Source organism: Ptychodera flava, chromosome 20 (assembly GCF_041260155.1).
Source record: "Ptychodera flava strain L36383 chromosome 20, AS_Pfla_20210202, whole genome shotgun sequence".
NCBI lineage: Eukaryota > Metazoa > Hemichordata > Enteropneusta > Ptychoderidae > Ptychodera > Ptychodera flava.
This window is the reverse complement of record NC_091947.1, coordinates 18,246,557-18,269,911: the sequence shown is the minus strand read 5'-3', so window position 1 is coordinate 18,269,911 and position 23,355 is coordinate 18,246,557. Positions and strand designations below refer to the sequence as shown.

At 38.7% G+C, this 23,355-nt stretch overlaps 1 protein-coding gene across 2 annotated transcripts in view; it reads right to left on the bottom strand.

Annotated features, from left to right (window-relative positions):
• Nucleotides 1-8,789: 8,789 nt before the first annotated feature.
• The window catches only part of LOC139120215 (neuronal acetylcholine receptor subunit alpha-3-like), a 69,385-nt gene continuing 54,819 nt past the window's right edge, over nt 8,790-23,355 (bottom strand). For both annotated transcript variants that reach the window (XM_070684415.1, XM_070684414.1), the window contains exons 4-7: nt 22,527-22,571; nt 20,430-20,539; nt 15,789-16,788; nt 8,790-13,969 (exon numbers count right to left, since the gene is read on the bottom strand). In XM_070684415.1, the coding sequence (XP_070540516.1) occupies nt 13,847-13,969; nt 15,789-16,788; nt 20,430-20,539; nt 22,527-22,571 (1,278 nt within the window). In that variant the 3' untranslated portion in view covers nt 8,790-13,846. The remainder of the gene's footprint in view (nt 13,970-15,788; nt 16,789-20,429; nt 20,540-22,526; nt 22,572-23,355) is intronic.

Genomic DNA, 23,355 nt, shown 5'->3' with positions numbered 1-23,355 from the left:
TCCTTGCAACACCATACTGTACGCTGAAGTTAAGAGATCAGAGGAACCATCATCGAATCGTTACTCGTTAGCATACCACTTACTTAGAAAAATACCAAAGTGTCGTGGATAATTAAAACACATGCACGGTAAACGTAAGTTCTGTGTTTAGGGGAGAGGATTTGGCTGTATTTTGCTTACCGTGCGCATAAATCGCACTACAAGTTTTCATATCGCAACATCTCTCTAGACGATTTTATGTATCGCACAATATCGCGCTATAATTGTTTGGCGTGTACCTGGCCAGTATGGCACCGGCGCTACGCCAGCGTTCTTTTGACATACATGTGAATCACTGCACGATAAAATAACGTAAAATAACGTAACAATCAGTTTGGACACACTGTTTCATTTCATTCTATTGGTTACGTCATTGTTGAGTTGGCGCTAAACAGAGATTGGTTTTAGAGGGAGTAAGCGGGGGGGACGTCGGTAACGTATGCGTGATTTCATAGCGACGTAATTACCGATTGTTGGTATGCAGATACAAAATGAGGCTTGGTTGGATTTTCGCACTTACAAACTTTCGCATGGGGAGGGGCAAGGGTTAATTCCAAACGCAATATAGTTCCGTTTACCGTGCGCATGTTTTAATTATCCACGGCCTGTAAATATTACGTCATCTCTTTCTGTATTGTATCCCTCCACACATAGTATGCATGGCGGCAATTTGCTAGTTTGTTTGTTTTTGCCTCTTTCAAGCAGTAAGAGAACAATGTGTCCATTTACTTATTCCATTACAAGGAAAATGTACAACATAAAACAAAAATGATACGATGAAATTTATGGTAAATTATCCAAAAATTGGTGGTGCTTAAAATGAAAACTTTTGCCTTCGCTTTATTCCTTATTCAAGTAGACAACGTTTGATTAGACACCACTGTCACATTCTCGCGAGGCAGAGTTTTTCCTATTCCAATTTTTTTTTTTTTTTTTTTTTTTTTTTTTTTTTTTTTTTTTTTTTTTTTTATCAGTCCATCATCCAACAGGCGTTAGCCCAATTACAGGATGAGGTACGCATAACCCACTAACCCCCCGATGGAGCACTGAGGAGTAAAGTGCCTTGCTCAAGGGCACAACACCGTGCTAGAGTCGTGAACTCACCGTCCTCCGACAGTGAGTCCATTACTCTGGACCTACCGGGTCTTGAACCGGGTCTCGAACCCACCATCCTCTGATAGTGAGTCCGTCGCCCTAACCACTGGTCCACGGTGCCTCCTCAAACTGGTCCACGGTGCCTCCTCACTGGTCCACGGTGCCTCCATTAACAGTTATGTGAGTAGCTGTTGCCGTAAAGAGGTCTGTGGTTTACGACGATGTCTTTTCAGGGAACAATATGTGGGTTTAGAGGGCCCTTAATAATTACAAGTACTATTGAAACGCTCTTATGCCGTTAGTGTTAATTGACACAATTCGTGGAGGTCAAGGTATGCAACATATGATCGGCATCTAATTAAAATATTCAGACATTTATCAGAGCGGTATGATTGCTTCATGTCAAGAGACACATATCAGATTGCAAATGATTCAAATGTTATCCTCTGATGCATGTCGTGAAGCGAAGTACGCAGATAAAATCATAAAATCAGATAAAATGTCATATATATGTCGTTAAATTTTTGTAAAATTTATTTCTCAGCGCTCAAATTTAAATATACATGACATCGATATGTTATGTAACAATATTGTATGTATGTATGTATGTATGTATGTATGTATGTATGTATGTATGTATGTATGTATGTATGTATGTATGTATGTATGTATGTATGTATGTATGTATGTATGTATGTATGTATGTATGTATGTATGTACGTGTGTAGTGTAGTATGTATGTATGTATGTATGTATGTATGTATATATGTATGTATGTATGTATGTATGTATGTATGTATGTATGTATGTATGTATGTATGTATGTATGTATGTATGTATGTACGTACTGTTACATAGGTCATTCACTTTGACATCAAATCTGCATAAAGGTAAAATAATCAGGTTCGGAATTGTGAATGATGTGCGATGAAGATACGGACTGTGCTAAATCAAACAAGTAATTCATTGTTCTTGTGTTTATGGTCTCGACGATTGATATCTACCTTAGCCATCAGCGGTTCTGTCTGTTGCTTCTCCGCTAGGTGACTGGATGCCCTATGTTATGGGTTCGAACCCCGATTGAAGGCACCGTATTTTGACGAATTTGCAATTCAACTGTATATAAATAACCACTGTAAAGATTGTAAATAGTAGGTGTCTTTACGAACACAAGCATTCAGGAGAAGGGACAACACCTAGAAGGATGTTACATCTTTATACAAGAAATAAACGGAGCTAACTTTGAAAACTTTGAGTCTCTACACTGTTTTTGTATCCCGACGACCTCTCACTGGCTATTCCCTTAAAGGAGGTGGTGAACTTTGGAAACTTTGAGCCTCTACACTGTTTCTGTATCCCGACGTTCTCTCTGTAGCTATTGCCTAAAGGGAGACGGTGGACTGTAATACATGGTGGAGAGTCCGGGTTTAATTATTGTATTCGGATGTCGGAAATCAGTAAAAAATCGTCACTAGTTGTCAGGCTTCTCCACTAAAACCACTAGGCTAGTAAACGGAGAAGAGGGTGGTTCGATAATACCTTGTTCTAATAACTTGTCAATTTGTAGTTCTATTTCCTGCATTTTATCAGGGGTCTGATTCTGTATCCCGACGTTCTCTCTCTAGCTATTGCCCGAATGGAGAAGGTCGGCAGTAATAGTACGCCTGTCTGTCTGTCTGTCTGTCTGCCTGTCTGTCTGTCTGTCTGTCTGTCTGTCTGTCTGTCTGTCTGTCTTTCTGTCTGTGTGTCTGTCTGACTGTCTGTCTGCCTGCCTGCCTGCCTTTCTGTCTGTCTGTCTGTCTGTCAGTCTGTCTGCCTGTCTGTCTGTCTGCATGTCAGTCTTTCTGTCTGTCTGCCTGTCTGCCTGCCTGCCTGCCTGTATGTATGTATGTATGTATGTATGTATGTATGTATGTATGTATGTATGTATGTATGTATGTATGTATGTATGTATGTATGTATGTATGTATGTATGTATGTATGTATGTATGTATATGTGTGTGTGTATGTATGTATGTATGTATGTATGTATGTATGTATGTATGTATGTATGTATGTATGTATGTATGTATGTATGTATGTATGTATGTATGTATGTACGTATGTATGTACTTACGTACGTACCATGCAATGAGCATGTACACTAGCACTGATATTGTAAATTTTAAATATTATTCCTTTACTGTTCCAGAGGTTTCATTCGTTGTCCGATGTTTGTATAAAAATACAAATACGATTATTTTGTCTGTGCGGCCCCAAGATGAAAGGACACGGTGACAGTTATCGCTTAAAAGTCGTTGACCGGCGCCGTAAAAGAACCCAGCGCGTTGAGACTTTAAACAGAGAAGCTGATGTATGGAGATCATTGTGACAAAGTGAAGGCCAAACGCCCTTCGTTCAAGGTTGGTTGAGATTGAGACTTTACCTAGAGTGGTGCATCACAGGTATGCACATGTATAAGCGGAACATATTTCATGATCTAAGATGCTCCCTAAGAAACCTTCTGTGGTCTACTGTAATCAATGATGTCGTCTGCATATATCAGAAGCCTGAGAAGTGCGCGGAAATTTCCGAAGATATGTCGTGGCAAAAGACCGAAAATAACGACAAGAAATATTGACATGCGCGATTCATTGCTCAACATAAAACGCCCACAAACTCCCAAGAGTGATATATGCAATTGCCGAAGTCATTCACTACATGTAATGGAAGCCTGGGGCTTTATTGTAATGTTGTTCTAAAATAAAGGATAAGTTTACTTCACTTAGATATTATGCATGTGTCTCGATGTTTATACTTCCACATAAATTGTGACCAGTTGCTTCGAACTCTTGGCACCAGCGAAAGAATGTTTTTATACTTCTTTGTATAGGTGGAAAATGTTACCCGGAAGTATCCAGTCGTTCACAATTACACCATACAGCTTTAGTCTTAGACAAACATTGTTGGCCATGTCGTTCTGTCGTTCACAATGCTACCTCGTGGCGTGCATGCTCCAAAGAGTAGACATTTGTATTAGGCGCTGAATGCTGAATATGCGTATACACATGTACAGAGACATGAGGTACAAACAGACAGACAGACAAATGGGGGCCTGTGTACAGACATACATTTTCAGCGGAAGATAGATATTAACACAGGAAGCACAAAAATGAATAACACACACGCAAACACACATAGACTGTACATCATCAACGTTGGCGTAAACTTTTAACTCGAGAGAAATACATTCTTCAAGTGACTGTCATTTACACACCCGTCAAAAAGACTAACACGCACACGCACATGTATCACGGATATTGAATGGTCATGCATATGTGCGTTGTAACAGCGACGTGTACGAGTGAGATTCAAACACATGAGTAAATTTAGATTCACAAAACACACGTGTGAGTTTCGCGACACACATGTACATGTAGATGTACATGTGTTTGTTTTTTATAATAAACGCGTCATATACATATATGTAATTTGACTGTACACCCGTTGAACTGTATTTAAATGTGTGGACTAGTTACTGTACATTTGTCGTCCCATTGGTACTATTTGGTAATTCAATCGTCGGAAATATTAGGACAAGCGGGATGCCAAATGTTTATAAAATCCTCACTGGCAAGTATAAGTCGTTTTGAAGAGTATACCTTCCTGGTGACGTCAATACTCTGTTCCTTTTTTCGAAAACAGCAGAGTTCTATCGTTGAAGATTTTATTTGAAAATATTATTCACCCAGAAGCGTAATGTGAATAACTTTATAAATGAATCAAAACTGACCAATATTTCCGAACAAAGGGTGGCATCCCCCAAGGTTCTATTGTTTGTGAAGTCGCAAGCAGATTTATACATGTTATAGGATGGGGACGAGCAAGACTCCCAAACCACGTTGTTTATGTCTTCCGATTTTTGTCAGTTTTTAGACGATACCTCTGGTGATTAACTTTCGTGGGTGGATTTAAAGAATATGTGATCTACGATTGCTCATCACTTCCAGAACCCAATTCTCTGCTGAAGATTAAATCGAGAGATGCAGAGCACGAATCAATCATTGTTCGACAAGGGTGACTTTTTAGTTTTTTTTTATTTCTTTGTCGTGAATAATTCATTGGGTTCGGTATCAATGGACCAGTCCTGTTGATACTACAAACAGCGCAAAGCATGATGGATGGTCGCTGAGCCTGATTTGGTTATCTGCGCGGGGTCCATTAGTAGTCCTCAGTGGCCATCCATTAATAGCTGCCGTCTTGTTTTATGCTGCACCGAGGCACACGAAGACAGCATGACAACAATCCCGATACCTTGTTGTCCCGTTACTCTTTTTTACAACACACAGAGCTCCTCTTAACGTCGGATGTCTTCTCGTCTTTGTCAACTTTGTACAGTGCCGTAATTATCGCTGATTGCACCATGTGGTGCCGACAAGAGAACTATAAAATACACGCTGAATGCACGGGCGATTCGATTCCCAGTTCATCCCAGTTTATATTTTGCGGATTGATTGGCTTCATTTTCCTTGGAAAGCGGGGCAAGGAATGACAAGACTGACATTACAAGCGAGCATTCGTTAAATGCTAATGCGCATGCGGCAATAATATTGGAGAGAGAATTTAAATTGAAATCGGCGATTTATATCTTTCAGCATGCTCGTTTAATCAACCCTTAAATTATTTAAAACAATATTTAATAAAAAAAAAGATTCCATGGAATATTAGTCGATAGATATCAGGAATGTTTTCCTCGTAAATGAGATAAACCAAACAGAATAACCACTGACAGCTGTAATTGACAGCACAGGTGAAGGAGAGTGGGTTGTAGCAAGGTAATATACACATGTTTGTGTGTTCTACACAGCACTCAACATCCCAGTATCCAATAAAGCGTGGATGATTTCGGATAATTTTGCCCTTCCAGTAATCTTGTGACATTTCCTGTAATTGCGATCGTCAAAGACTTTACGCAGGTATGCCTTCGTGGAAATATATCACTCTGTCTGTGGTCTTTATCGGTTCCGCAATGGTACACATTCACAATTCGACTCTCAATTTCCATTCCCATGCAACAAAGACGAGCAGCTGAAATAAACACAACTGCATGCGAAGAGATTGCGCTTTACTCCTGTATGTGTGTGTATACACGTACATGTTAATCTTTTACAGTTTGTTTTATTGGGAATTTTTAACTCACTCTTCAGCCCACGCAAGGTACGTCATGCACATATTAATATATCGACACATACATACATCAAAGGTATTGCTCGTATTTCTCTGTCGTTCCTAAGAAAGTGATCCGTTGTATATTATTTCCTGTAATTTATTTGTGAAAATCCATGACATAATCCTAAAGCTTATTAGACCCGTCATTTACGTCTTGCCATGCCTAACTCGTGCTAATAATGGACCCGAAATGACGCCACTGAAAACGTACGCCGTGCTCTGCGTAAAGGTTAATACTCTCTCGGTCGATTATCTTCTCCCCAACAAGTCTTGGAACACCTGGGACTTTCTTTTCTGCCCTTTGTGTGAGACATTCTCATTGAGAGTGAACAAAAATACACCGGATGACACTTGTATATGCGGCTCAGTGAAATATATTGGTACGGTTAAGGGGTAAACATTTTTATCAAGTCATCTAAACCTTCAGCTCAAACGCCTCAACGACAAATCCCTTAACGCTGTCTGTCAAAACAACCAAACAATGACGTCAAGGGTTGACCTTGACATTCACATAACTTCGCAACAAATTACGGAGGGGTTGTCTATGAGATCTCTCTTAATGGAAAATATATTACAGGTTGACAGACATGATTTATGATCCGAGAAAATCTGTGTAGGACACTGTAAAGGCGGTAATGTTGTAGTGTTCTCGCACTTCTGCAAACGCATAGGACTGTCCGAAGTAAACAAGTTGAAAGTTATGAGTTGTCAAAGTGGATGAATGACTCTCTGAAGGGGTTTTGTACTACAGAGTTTTCCATGTTAGGCCTGTGTGCACGCAGAAGTTTTTATCCGGCGAGACAGAGAGACAGATTGACGAATAGACATACAGACATACAGACAGACAGACAGACAGACAGACAGACAGACAGACAGACAGACAGACAGACAGGTAACACGATTGGAACTAATTTGGGATAATTGGATCTTTATTTTTTGCAAATTTCTCAAAAGCGTTAGGTGCTGCATAGCTGAATGTTGCGATATTACAAATTATTCATAAAAACAAGTGTGTAACTTAAAAAGAAAAGTAGATGAGCTTAGATTTGCAGATTATATCGACATTACTTCACCATCCAATCGTCCCAAATTATTTCCAATCGTGTTAGGTGAATATGAAATGTTCAATAACACTTTTACAGTACCGTCTCGTCGTCGCTCATAAACGACAGGAGAGGTTTCAGTTCATTTTTCAAGGTGTGGTATGTAAACAAATTGTGTTTTTTCTCGGTCGTGGAAATCGGTTGCGATAAATGGGAGCAGTCACTCGGTAATTCAACGGTTTCGCATGGGTCCGCAGATCTTGATGAAGAGGTCCATGGTTACTACTGACAGCTTCAACTGGCCACTCTCAATTTCAACAGAACAAGAAAATTTACCACATGTATATTAATGGTGTTAGAAGCAGGTGTTCAGCGATGTTTTCGCTTATTGATCCGTTTCAGTGCAGCAATTCATTACAGCGGAATGGAATTAACACTATATGCTGAACGTGTTGAGATTAATTTTTTTCCTGACTAAAAGACCGAAAAGATCCGTCGCATCGCATCTATTTCAATGCTACAGAAGGTCGTCATCGCATTGTTTTGGGTGACACCTCTCATTTCCCTTGAAAGTGTCGACACACAAAATAAATTGGCTGTGTCTGCAATATCCTGCCAGAAAGGGGCGTTACCTTTGCAAACCGGATGCGAAGTTGGTTTTTTAAGTATAATGCAGCAGATTTCTGAAATTTCTAAATGTTACTATTTTTCGCATGTCTACTGGCGGTGGGGAAAATATTTTTGAAACGCAGAGAAAATTACTATTCCGACGTATTTTTAGTTTGTTTTGTTTGTGTTGTCTCTGAGATAATAAAACAATTGATCTTTAATAAAACTTGACGTAGCATTACAGCAAATATACGTTTCAATATCATTCACTTGGCACGATTCCATGATTTAGCTCCTTTGGTCCAATAATTAGCACGTTCACCCCTGCAGTTTCTGATTCTTGATTATGAAAGAGAATAATTTAAAGTTTCCTTGAGCAAGATATGAGAAAAGGGTTGTTTTTTTCTCTTTTTACATTTTGGAGGCAAATTCATCCTTAATAAATAATGAATTATGGAAAATAAAATTGTCAAGGTTGTACTTTTCAAGCCGTAGATTCTAAAATGTAGCACGTACATGTATGAGGTGCACCTGCCATCGAGAGAAGGACATACCGAAGGAAACGCGCATCGCGCGTGAAATGAACACCCGACATTCATCTGTGACCTCGTTTACAACCTTTTCCCCCGAACAGTGTTGGGTATCCTTTCCCCAATTTGTCATGATCAATTAAAATTTCCAGCAGCGAATCTGAAAGTTCTGGCCCTCTTAGAGTTCGTTAATAATTAAAACCGCTGCGACTTGCACGCAACTTCACACCATAAGGCGAAAAAGCAGACACGTACACTGACAGAATGACAATCAGATCTGCGAGAATGTTTATTACATTCACTTTAGACAGATAATAAATAAATTATTCAGAAAATATCGAAACACGATGACAGGCTAATTCAAAGCAGATAAAATACACCTAGCTCAAAACAAATGTCCGCAAAACAGTCAATCTTCTGAAAATGGTTAAAGAAAAGAATGTGGAACGTATTCAAAGGGTGATGCTCTCGTTGCTTTACTGTCCGTGTTAATTATGTCGACAATCCTTAATAGTTTATCGTCACTACAACTCGGTTTCCGTGCAGTCTCGGACGCCCGTCGACCCTTATGCGTTCGCTCGACAAGGGTTCGAGCGGCGATAAAATATCAACAAGTCTGTCTACAGCATATGTTTATATGAGTACTTTTCAGTGCGGCAGTGGATATAAAATTATGCAGATTAAAATCACACGGACAGCTGTGAGAAATCAATTTTTGATTCTAACAATACGTTTCGTGGACATGCATACAAAAAAATAATACAACAGTTGCAATCCCTCTTCATACTACCCTAAAATTTCAAATGATACAAGTGCAAAGTTAAAGCTACCACAACCTAACCCCTTTAGCTAATAATACAAAAATCTTCAAGTAGAATTCTAAGATCTATAGGTCTTTATACTATCTATATAGGGATGCCTTAGACTGAATGGTAAAAGCAAAGATGTGGAAGGGCCAATGTCTCAGAATCGACACTGTGTTCGGGTATTGTATCACAAAAACATGTCAGAATTAGACACGTCCTTCTGGTAGAGTTCATGTTGTAGGTGATACTTAATAACGCATACAGTTTTATAATGTTTGATCCATATTGCACTGTAGTGTAACTGACTTCTGGCAATTTTTCATCGCGATTCACGCCTCACAACTTTTGAAGTGACTCAAGAAAACTCTCTACAGATATGAATCACAGTTCACGGGGTTTTAAGTTAGCATGAATCACCGTTATTTACGTAGGACGTGATTGGCGGCTAAAGAGTCGGGATGTCTGTCACACCTCAAAAGACGGGGTGTGTAACTTGTAAACCAAAATTTGAGATGTGATTGGCCCTTCATGATCTGAAATCCGTTTCCTCATGTCTTGTAAACTACTCCTCTTGTCTCATCATAATCTGTGATTATTATGGAGATCATGAGCGAAAACGTCCTTTGCTTCTAAAAATCGGCGTTTTTTTATTTTCCGAAATCTACAGCGTAAACTCTATCACATATTCTAGAGTTATGGGCTTGCTTATTTTATCAAATTGATTTTCTGTGTCGACCTGGGACAAAAGTAGTTTGCATGACGTTTCAAAACTATTTCGACCGACCTATTTTATCAAGGTGATTTGGGGCGTAATTTTGCTTGAAGCCTCAAAGAATGTAGAGAGGAAAACTGTGCCGCCAAATGTTTATTCAAAATGAGCAAGAAATTGAATTTCATTCTTATTCCATGTTTCCCGCTCACTTTAGCAGACGAACAAGTATCCGATATCAAAAAGAAATGGTCAGCTGCACATAGGCAATTGGCGCGGCATTCATCCTTGGGCCTCTCGGCTTTTAGCTACGAGACGACGAAGTGAATAAGTCAATGCACGCTCTTGGACCAATAAATATATTTTCCCATTCGTAAATATAGTCATAAAGTGATAAACATACTTAAAATAATGCAGCTGGATAAAAATAGATCGCTCTGTTATCAGCACGTGAATTTTTATCTATGTACACAAGTAATGAGTCTTGACACAGTTAGATGGTAAATGTTTCTATGATGATGACATTACTGTATTTGTACTCTGATCTTTCATAAGTGATGGAATTTTTGATATTGTCCATCACGAGTCTCTTCATCACTAAACAAAGATAAGAGAAGTAATTACTTGAGTAAAGGACAGACTGTATCTCTGGCATTTAAACCTACAAAAACGATACCGCCTGTATCGTTTGAAAGCTCTCCTATTTGATATATTGACTGGCATGGCTTGTTTCTTAAATAGAGTTTCTTGTTTAACGTTCCTATGTAATTTTGGCAATAACCTGTATCATCTGGAGATGTAAACTTGGCATTGAATCTCGCCCGTTTATCATATTGTTCATGTATAAGCTGACCTAAATCGCTAAAAATTGAAGATTTTCACTGGATAGACCATGATCTACAATTATTCTTGGGGTAGTTTAGTTTTAAATTTGAATTTGGCAATTAATCGTATTCTTCCTCTTTTCCGGTCTCAAGTACAGAACAAATAGCACCGATGATCTGTAAGTCTTCATTTAAGCCAAATGTTATGACGACTGATGTAACGGTCTGCCTTACGGTAGTTTGCGCCTCGCAAGTGAAAGACAGACTTTTGCTCAAACTTTCCTCAAGGAATCTTTCAACAATTCTCTTTCAAAATCAAGAATAAAAATCGGGTATTGCAGTGCAGATTTTTGGCACTAGAGAAACAAATTACCCGAAATTTACTGAAATTGAAATTCAAAATGGTCGCCATCTCTGTATTAACTTTATGGAGAAAAAATAAAATTTTCGATTTTCGAAAAACTAAGCCTGCAAAAATTTTCTTTACATCAAAAGCTTTAAAATGAGCCCCTGCAAGTGGTAGATCAGAGAACAATTGCAAAAGTTTGAGAATATTTGTCACTGAGGTGCATTCTACCTTAAATCAAAAGTATCGCCATCTTCTTTGCAGTTGCATATATTGTAGGCGTCAGGTTTTGGACAAGATATGTCAGAGCAAACACTTAGCTTTCCGACCTACTTCTTGAGATAAATCGCATCGCAATTTACATTAACGTTTGGTGTTAAGTGGTAGACATTTTTTTTTAATTTTTGATAGTTTGTTTACAAAATCCATAGTGTAATTTCTTTTCCGTCCAGATTTGTACCAAATCACCTAACTATGACTTTGATGTATACGAACTTATTACTACGCAAATAGACTACAGATCAATCATTGTGAAGACGAAGCAAACACTGGACGTATCTTTGTCTAGTTAGTAATGTTTCAAACGCAAGTGTTTAAAGAAACAAATACTCTGAACTTTTACCTTGAAAACAAGCATGATGACACATTTAAGAACATATTTTCGGCAAGATTGATTAAGGCAGGGCACGCAGCAAATGAAATGCCAAATGAACATAATACTTGGTGGTCCTTCTACTGCAAAAAATGTATGGAATGTCACTCTAAGAAAACTTCGCCGTTTTCATGATAAAGGTTGACCCAGTCTCCTTAAAACACCATATGTTGATATGGTTTTTCTTACAAAACCTTTTGTTCAACTGACGCTGCATATAAGGTCTGCCAACTCAACCGTTGCCAGATGTCGATCGTTTCTGCTGTAAACTTGACAAACAAATAGGGAGGCTCGGTAAAATGAGATCCCGCTATAGTAGGCGGTTTTCTGTGAGTTTTGCTGATTGCAGCGTCACACTAAAATGCAAACAGATAGCGTTTTCAGACTTTTTCGAACGGTGCTAATGTATTTTGTCCTTATTGTTCCGACCTTTTTAATTCGATAGACTTCGTCATTTCGATGGAGAGCCTGCAGGCAAGTGACTCGAATCACCGGACGGGTCGTAATTTTCAACGATTCTTATTCAAGTCGCTGCAGGTTTCTAATACATGATACGGTGTGAAGCAACGGTAATGTAATCAACGTTACGGTGTTACATACTCGGGAAGAAACGGGATTTTTCCCGTCGTTCGTTCCTTTTATATAGATTAAATTTCCACCTTATGTAATGAGCATATAAATTCTTATTCGCAGTGGTGTTGTTGAACATCTCTTCGCCATTAAAGGGAACATTAACTGTTAACATCGTTATGGCCAGTATCGGAACGTGGTCGTATGTTACATGAGGCTATGCTTTAAATTTGAGTCGAAATTCCGTGCAGTCTATACATCTGTGCTGAAACTAAAACTCAAAGACTATAACTTTTGATCAAACTTTTCGCAAAGGAAAGTTAAACCACTATCTTTCAAAATCAAGTATAAAAAATCAGACGTCATCGCGCAAACCTTGATACGAGAGAAACACGATACCTACATGTAACATTACCAACATTTGAAATCCAATATGGCCGGACTTTTTTTTGAACAATATTCACGCCATCTTATGGCTGTAAATTAATTATTTAAATCTAATCTTTACAAATTAGAGACAACGAGCTTTGCCTATAAGATCATAACAGAGGGATATTTATATAATGGAAATTTGGCGAAAAATTTAAGTGCATGTTTGGGAATATTTGAAAGGGTTTTAGAGGCTCACAAACTCTTTTCTACATCCGGGGACTTAGAAAGCAAGTGTGCGAAAGATGATTAAATAGTGAAGAGTAAACAAGCTAAATTCAAGAAGGTGGGTGATATTTCAGGGTAAGGTTATCTTTCTGTGTTTGATACACGATGCAGATTTTGAACGATCTAAAAACCTTTGTGTAGAATGGTATTTTAACTGCATATAAAGGAACTCCTTTTCATATTAACTTTAAAGTCTGGTATATCGTATTTCAAATCGACATTTTACAGGGGGAAATACACTTCAGCGCTTCAGTCGACTAAATTGTAAACAACGCATTGCAAAAAATATGGACGTGAAATCCAACATACATGTACATTGCGGAAAAGTGTTATGGGCTAAACGTATTTCAAGTCGACTAACCTTTGAACGAGTATGAACAACGTGATGCTGTTCTAGTTCGTACAATGCCGATGATCAACGTGCTGTACAACTTTCATCGGCCTTCCTAACTGATAACATCACAAGAGTCATGGTGGAACTTGACCTTCCTAAAAAATGAAGTGCTAATTTGACACTTAAAACATATTGGCGATTGCCTGTACTACGTTGTGCCCATTCATGATTTAATTTGCACGCACCCTCCAACACCTGCAGAGCAGTATTGTGTCAAAAAGGACACACGGACACATATACGGCAAGGGTTCGAAAGCAGAAGTTCCATACGGCTAAGCTTATGCTGCCCTGCGAAGCTTGACTCTGATTTTCTCTAGGTAACTCCAAAAAGAGAAGCGTAGAATACCGTTTAACTTGTTCTTCTTCATAAATACCTCATCTCTGGCTTAGTAAACATGATTATGGTGCCTATGATGTATACTATCAACGATAATAAGAGGAAGAGACGGTCGACCACTTTGGCAATGTATTTCCACTCGTCAAGCATCTGCAATGAAGCATAGTGGGATTTTGAGATAAAGACAAATCGCGATACATGACACAAAAATTTACCCTTTGAGCGCTGGAATTTTTCCCGCCAAAATTTTGGTACAACATTTTACAAGTTTTTGAGTATTTTTCGATAATTTTTTTGGATACTTTTGGACCAAATAGACATCATATTTCATTTGCTACAGTTTTTTATCAAATCTGAAAAGAAATTGCCTAGACTATATTTTATAGAGATGACAAAAATTGACTTTGGCGCTCAAAGAGTAAACATTCACGAGAGCAGAAATGACAAAAATTTTATCATCGTTATCATTACCATCATCATCATCGTCATCATCATCATCATCATCATTATCGCCACCAAAGTATACCATCGTCATGGCGATGTTGCTCCTGGGTTTGCATTCTTTCTCGTCCTAATTTGAGTTGATTCAGAAAGGCGTTGTTCTCTCTCGATTCAAAGTTATCAATATTGTGCTGGGCAGCATTAAATGAACCACGACTGTTTGACTCGGGGGTTTGAACAAGTGATTCTGGTCTTTGGTGATTTCATGTTTACAATTTCATGCATGCGGTAAATGATGCATAGCGCTATTAAGATTCCCCTTACTTTTACTCTCCAGGGAAATTATCGTCATTGCATTTAAAAGATTTTATATCATGGACATTTTGTTGACTTTCAGCGGTTTGTAACTTTCATTTTTAATTTTGCTTGATGGGTTTACGGTGAATGTTAAAAAATGCGCATCTTTGTTTTGACGTGAGCAATAGCCGGAGTTGTCTGTAAAGAATCCCAATGAAATCAGACAAGATAGTGTCCAATTTGTGAATGACCCGCGGCAGCACCGGATTTCTTGCAAATTTCATGTCCTCAATTCTTGCATTTTTAAAACAAAAGATGATCTACACCTTTAGGACATGTCAATGCTGCGATTTCATCGGACAGATATGTCGTCCAAATCGCAATATTAACCCCCTTTCCCTAACCGTTTTGAATCAAACATGAGTTCAAACTTATTTCATCTTCAATTACTCCTACTCTTCGTATTCTCTATAGTGACGACATCACCTCTTGGATTGTACGGTACATGTATATGATTGGCTTGAATGTGTTTAGGAAGACGCGATATTGACCTTAAGATTTATGTTGGTGTTTTGCTTGGCGACAGGCAGGAATTGTGTTTTGACGCTGTCAAGGGGCTAAGGTGGAACAGAATGTGTCAAAATTTGCAAACATGGGGATATTGAAAAGGAAATTAGATGCATTATGACATTTACAATGGTGTCGAGTTACTGGAGCTGTGAGGATTTGTCATACAGCTGAAAGTACTTCAACTTTTGTCAACGTGACAGTCAGTTATCACCGACAAAGGGTAATTTGTCAAGGATAGTATTTCTCTGAGTACCGGGACTGTTTCATTCATTTCCTTGTCACGCTTTACGGGTATGGATGTGAGAGTTGGGTGAGAGTGAAAAGGATTAGGCGCGTGTATGCGATAATGATGTGGACAAATTCATTTGATGATGATGATGATGATGATGATGATGATGATGATGATGATGATGATGATGATGACGACGATGATGATGATGACGCTGGTGGTGCTGGGGATGATGGTGATCGTCGTCGTCGTGGTTGTAACCTTCGCCGTCGCCGTCCTAGTAAGAGTAGTAGTACTAGTACTAGTACTAGTAAAGTAAACGACGGTGAATATTATATTGATGTATTTTCCTTTCTCGCTGACTTTCTGAACGTTCAAACTCACTGGGCTATATAGACTGGAAATTTCAAACATAAATAAACAAATACGTACAACTTTTTCTGTTTCCAACTGTTCTGCCCGTCTCCTGATTCTGATCACTTCTTCGAGCAGCTTTTGCAAGACGTAAAGGTCTTTTGTTCTAGACAAATCTTCGTTAGATTTGTAGTTCGCGTCCCCTTTCCCTTTGGCAGTGGATTTGTTTTTCCTGCTGCCGCCAAGATTGGCGTGGTTGTCTTCAAGCTTTGCGTTAGTTATCATGTACACCTGGTGTTCGTTGGCCCTCAGGTCGCGAAGATGTTGGATAGAGATCGGAAAGTCCGCCGAATGTTGTCCCTTTTCGCCGCTGCAGCAGGGTCTCATGCACAGGATGGTGGGAAAGATGTCTAAGAAGAGTTTTCGCACCCATGGGTGCATTCGGAGCGCGTACGTTTGGCGATGGTGGAGACTCAGAACTGTGACAGACACAACGATAGATCCGGCCACCAGATACATGTTGAAGAGCACGTACTGGGCGATGAGGGGTACTGTCTCCGATGTTGGTGGCATGATATCCGCCACCAATAAACTGAACACCGACATGGCGATGAGAATCGAAATGCTTAAAGTCATCTTTTCGCCTGAATCCGGGTGCAGACAGAACACCAAGAGCGTCAACAGCGCCATCAGCAGACAGGGCACCACGATGTTGATGATGTAATACAATGGCCGCCTCTCCAACACGAGAGTGTAAACAAGCACGCTGTAGGCTTCATCCGGGTCACTATCGGAATAATCGGTCAGCAAAGCCACTGTGGCGTTCCCGAGATGCCATTCGGTGTTCTCGGTGTATTTCCCTTTTATGACGGTGTCCGCCATCGGTTGCAGCCGTATTTGATCATAGGTGTATTCCCAGGGCCCAAAGTGCAGCTGGCAGTGTTGTACGTCGAAGGGGAAAAACTGAATATCCATAGTGCAAGGAATTTCGAATATGGAGGGAGGGGTGAGGTACACGCTTCCGTCCGATTCGATGGTCACGAATCGCGAATCTGGTATTTCGTAATTTCCACTCGCACTGAAACAAATAAACATACTAATATTTAAAAAATTGTGATTGATTGTTCTCAAAAGATTGCGTTTAATACTTACACAGTTGTGGGCATTAAAGACTTCAGAGAAAAAGTTTTGAGATATCCTTTAAGAAAATGGAGAACCCAACATTCGCTTTGAAAGATAACCATTTTACACGGGCTACATACGGGCAAAGTAATATTTGAGATCATTGTACAATACTATGTAACTCCCAGTTGAATTCAGATCGCGCTTCGAAATTGAAAACTCAAACTTTGCTCAAACTCACTTTCAACCGTACACCGACCAAATCAAAAATAAAAGTCAAGTCACCGTGCGAAGTTTGGTACTAGAGAAACAAATTACCTGACCTCGACCGATATGTAAATTTCAAAATGGCCGTCAGCCCAGTGTTCACACTATTGGGAAAAATCAAATTTCTCGTTTTCGAAAAACTAAAAAGCTGATTTTTTTTTATTCCAACAGCTTGAAAATGAGTCCCCACGAACGGTAGACCAGAAAAGGATTGTAAAAAATTGAAAGTCCGTACATCTGTCCCGAGGCGCATTCCACCTTAATATGTCCAAGGATTAGCATAATTAGTTGGGTCGACTAATTAATTACAAGATGTGTATATGAGAGATAAATGGGATGTAAAATGTAATGGGATGTAAAATGAATAAAGAGTCAAGAGGCTAGGTTAGGTTATATAACCATTTATTTTTAAGTATATTTTGAATATTGGTCGAGGGGCGAAACAGCTATATATTCCCAGAGTACTTGTTTCGGTCAAAAGGGCCGATGTTCATTTGTTATGCTTCTCAACGGTTTTTTTTTTAATTTTAGAGAATATCATTATTTTGTGTGTAATCGACCAAGACACAAGGACTACCATAAGCGGTCAATGACCAACTCTCTTTAGAAGCGCATCTTCTATGAAACCCCGTATTTAGAAAAAGATGAGCCTTGAAATGCTATTATCGGTGATGATTTTTTTATAGTGAACATTTTTTTTGTATTTAGGCGCAAGATTTTTATTGTCTCGTAAAAACTCGGCAACGGGATCACTGTTGTTTTTCTCATCCATGACATGCCGCGCTCGGGAAAAAAAACCTGCAAATGCTACATTTTGAAATACCAGTCTTTAGTCATGGCTGCATATATCGTATTACAGTTATAACTCAGTGTTTTTCGAATATTGCTCCTGTCTGGGCATGATAATGTCCTGACGACTGGCGACATGCAACCTGTTGATCAAAAGCTAATGACTATATGACAAATGATGTGGATCGCTTCTTTTGCTTAGCTTTGTCTGTAAATGACATAATTCTAGGTAAACTCCAGAATCCATTTACGTAGTAAGACTTACGAAGTCCGAACGTATGTTCAATCGCAGCCAAAGTAAAACATACCCTCGGACTTCGTAAGTCTTACTACGTAAATGGATTCTGGAGTTTATCTAGAATTATGTCATTTACCTAGAACTGCGGAACTGTGTCTCAAAAGAGTGTAAACAGTAATTGTGAGGCATTGAAACGTTCGGTAAATTTGTTCAGTGAAATGATCACAAAATATAGAGATGATTTAACATCCGATCCTAATATTGCTTGATATGTCAAGCTGTAAATCCGATATGCAAAATACAAAAGCAGGTAAACTGCATATTGTGTTTCCAAAGAAAACAGACAATCTATAACTCACTTGATGCTTTATATGATGCTCACCAACGTCACATTTAGAATATCTTACATTCTACATATAATTGGCTGCAAAATAGACTTGGTTCAAGTCGCCGTGAATTTTCAAAAAATAAAATCATTTGCACAGTTTCACTTTTGTCTCTTCTATTTCATACAGACGTATTTAAAATTTGGCAGCCCAGGTAAGGTTTCTCCAGCGATTGAACGCGTTACCTTTGAGTCTGCGCAGCAGTGAGATACTTTCTGTCGGATTCACCTGTATAGAAACTTCCCTGTAAGCTTATGGCGTGTGCACCCCACTCACCGGGTACACCCCACTCACGCGTTTCACATGAAAACAGACCACAAATCATTGCGCTCACTCCACTCAAACATTCACAAATCACAGACCTGATCGAGTCTAGCTGCAAACCTGAGAAAACCAACTAATATTAACAGTCAGTACAGTCACAAAGTTCTCACTTTCATCCGGTAGGCTTACAATATCTACCTGATTCATGGATTTTATCAAACAAATGTTCCAGTGATACAGATATTTTTTTTCTAGGTTAACGCCCCAAACATTTCAAAAAACTAGAAGCAAATCGCAAAATGTAAGATTTCAATTTAAACAAGGTTCAATAACAATCAATTTTGTGATTGGTTTCTTTGTCAATATTTTTATCTTCAAAGATGTGAAGTCTGAAATATTATTTTGGATTGCTCACTAAGTAGCTGTACAATAAAAGCTATTTCCCCTCAGCATACCGAAGGGTGAATTCAATGAATACACTCAAGTTGATGCATCTATTAAATTATTGATAATTTTAGGAGATGCGATCTATGCTCCCGATTCAGCAGTGAAAGGGAAGTTGTCATTGACGGTCCTCTGAGATGTTCTGGCGCTGCTTAAAATCATTAAATTATCACTGACAATGCCACGTCAATTCCATTTTAAAATTTTAATGACATGTCTACTATGTGGATAGTGTAAAGAAAGATGTCTGTGATCCGCCCTACGGCAACGTTCACAAAAGAACACGGGGATAGGTTACGTCAAAACGATTCAAAATGCTATAGCCATGCCTGAGTTCTTCAAAAGAACCCAAGAATTAACTGCCGTATCAATAAAACTTCCGCCACCTTAAAAGTTGCGAAATATTATTTTTCCCTCGAAACTTAACTGATAATTTATTTCTGATCTGGTAATAAAAAAGATTCCATCTCGTGAGTACGAGAGACAGATTATCAGCATAGCAAGGGTTTTGGAAGTGAGTGGTTTGTAATTAGCACGCACTCAGGGTCCTCGTAAAGCTACAATTTTCTCATCACGCCACGTAATATTACAAGCCAAGCTAAAACGATGTATCGTAGTGTCGGATCTTGTGTAAATTTGATGGCATTTTCACTATTGTGACTATCATGTAAAGACTGAAACAATGTTAGACCTATGTTACCAAGCATGCATTCGTCAATCTGTTCGTCTATGCGCTTATCCATCCCGAACGCATTTTCATCTAGCCTCCCATCTATTCGTACATACATAGATATATCAATCAGTTAATTATCCATATCATATTGTCCTACCAATATGTACACAAAACATACATACATACATACATACATACATACATACATACATACATACATACATACATACATACATACATACATACATACATATATACTATCTTATCAGTAAAAATCTACTGTTGCGATCAGCGCTGTGGTAATGTGATAGAGACAAGCATATATTTTGCTGTTTCTTGTGTCCTCCAAAATGTCTCAGCTATCAAAACTTACCATGAGATTCACTACACGTGTAAGTAATTATTTGAATGCAAAACAGAAATTAGAATACATTTCATTGTATGTGTGTTAATATCAACGAGGCAAATCGTCACTTCCGGGGTAGACACTTCGCTTGCAACACGGAGTACCCTAAAATAAAGGTAGAAATTCGCACCTGTTTTCAAGAACAACATCTGGCTTCCAAACCCATTCACTGGGCACCACAACAAAATCCATCTCGCTGTAGTTAGACGGGTCCCACTCTAAACGATAATCGTGCCAGATCTATGAGCAAAGATGAAATAGCAGTAAGACAATTAATGGCGGTGGCACTTGACAAAAAATCGTACTCATTTGTGATCTCTCTCTCTCTCTCTCTCTCTCTCTCTCTCTCTCTCTCTCTCTCTCTCTCTATATATATATATATATATATATATATATATATAGAGAGAGAGAGAGAGAGAGAGAGAGAGAGAGAGAGAGAGAGAGAGAGATAAAGGAAACACATTTACTTTAACATAGATAATTGACAGACAGATAGATAGATCGATAGCTCGATAGATTAGATAGATAGATAGATAGATAGATAGATAGATAGATAGATAGATAGATAGATAGATAAAGGAACCCATTACTTTAACGATCTAAACTCTCATTACTATATTATGCTACTTTATATCACTGTCTTTTGTGCGGTGCCATTAAATCACTAAGAGTTGTTGTTAACGAGAATCTGGTACATTATGGCAGAGATTAAATGAATAAGGCCTTTCTGACGCTCTGATCGCATTCTACGCCACACTTGATATGCATTAACGTGTAGTTTGGAGTAACACATTTACCAATGAATGAAATGGGCATGCAAATTAACGATAATTATTGCATCAAAATCATCTTCGGACATATAGCATATCATGGTTACTATGGAGTCTAGTTTGCAAAAATAAGTCAAAGTATTGCATCGTAAAGGGTACAACTTTGACATTGAACACTGAAGATGGTGTAGTATTTACAGTACAAGAAATTCGTAAAGGATAGTTAATATTCAACGTCTCCCCGGCCCCCCCCTTAAATAACACCTTCTACAAACATACTTTGATGAACAATGGTGGAATTTTAAACTGCAAAGCTTAACTAGCAGTTCGTGAACACCTTAAGTTCATTTTCATAGAGTTAGAAATACCAGAAGAAGCATTTTTGATTGTGCATGTTTAAATTGGCGCCGTTATCAGGAATTTGAAATTGATACCTTACAGTATGGGACGCAGTTCAGATGCAAACCAAAACTTGTTTTGCATCGTGCACAAGAATAATGGCTTTCAATAAAAACCGGCGGGGGAAAGAAAATTTTGCAAGTTGGTATTCGTAGCATCTGCTCGCTCTCAACTTTCGGAAGAACAGGTGTTAAGGCCTGTAAAACGACCAAGAGTCGGCCATATTTGATTGCATGTAGTGACAAAGTGAGCCCGCTGTATATATGGATGTCACGTTCAGTTGGATTTGTTGATCAGAAAGATAATACCATCACACTTTTGATCGCATGTACAAAAAGCTCACATTGATTTGGGAGATAACTGAATTTGATTGCCTCAGCACTCAGTCCGTGGACAGTGATTTGCAACAAAATAACTCTGAATGTGCCATATGATTTAGAGTCCTGTCCCAGGTGGGCGGTTTCTGTTGAAAAAAAAGAAGATCCGATCTTTTCATGCGTTGGATAATGCATGCACTGCGCCCAATCAACATGTCAAACCCATGACATCGGTGTATAATTGCGAGAAATCTGTCAGGGCTTCAAAATATTTTTGCACAAAATGCGAATATTTCATCATTTTCTACCGACAATACACCTTTAATTCTCAGCTTAAGGTAGAACGCGCCTCGGGGACAGGTAGCTGGACTGTCAAATTTCTACAATTCTTTTCTGACCTTCCACTTGAAGGGGCTCATTTTAAACTTGGAGAAAGAAAACCTTTCATCGTCTTAAGTTTTCGAAAATCGAAAACTTTATTATTTTCCCATATAGTTAAGGATAGCGGCCATTTTGAATTTCAAATATCGCAAAATGTTGAGTAATTTGTTTAGCTTGTTTAAAACTTTGCACTGTGAACCCCGATTGTTATTGTTGATTTGGTAAGAGAATGGTTAAATGATTCGTTCGGGAAAGTTTGAGCAAAAGTTTTTAGTCTTTCACTTTCGTGGCGCATACTACCTTAAGGCAGGAAACTGCAAGAAAAAAACAACGACAACAACACTGTCCATCGGTACGAACCTGTTCTGCCCAGCAACTTGTTATAACAACCTGTTTCTTCTCATGCTGTGAACAAAAATTGGACAAAAAAACACCTAGAGATTAAAACTTCAAAACATTTTCCTTATGGGCTATATGGATTCATGACGGAGTGCAACAGTAAATGATCCTAACACAGAATTGCTAACCAGACTCTCAAGACCTGAGAATTCCTATCATCTTATTTCTCCGAGAGATATCGCCCCCGAGGTTTATTAACACGGAAGTGGACAAGACGCTCAAACCTAGGTCCTTCCATAACAATTTGAGAGCTGTTGTAGAATCGAAAACAGCTCAGAATGTGTATGAAGGTAGTTATCTGCAGAAGTATCATTTCTCATTTAGGTAGATTGATCTAATTTTTGTGACAAACAACACGGGGCTTATGGCCTATTGTTTCTATCGTCATGCATCGCCACTTGATAACGTGGGTGACTGTTCTTCGGGCAACAAGCGCGACATTTCTCCAATTGGAATATGACATACAGTAAGATGAATGAGGTTTACCTGACGAATTAAGTCATGAATAACGCGATGTTACGCGGCTTGCTTTATCAACCTACGGCAGTTCATAAACTCGCTGCTGTCATCGTGGACCAACTTTATCAACAAGTGCCGAGACAAACAATAAAAGTCACGACTGCAACACGCTAACGGAGGTGACGCATCTGGTAAAGATTTTCCAATCACCATTAATCAGACCCACTAGTTTTATTTTTTTCCGCGTCCAAATGAAATCACCGTTCGCACTAAAGCCCCAATAGCTGCGAATTTTATGCATCATTTTCATTATTTTAATTTCAAACCAAAG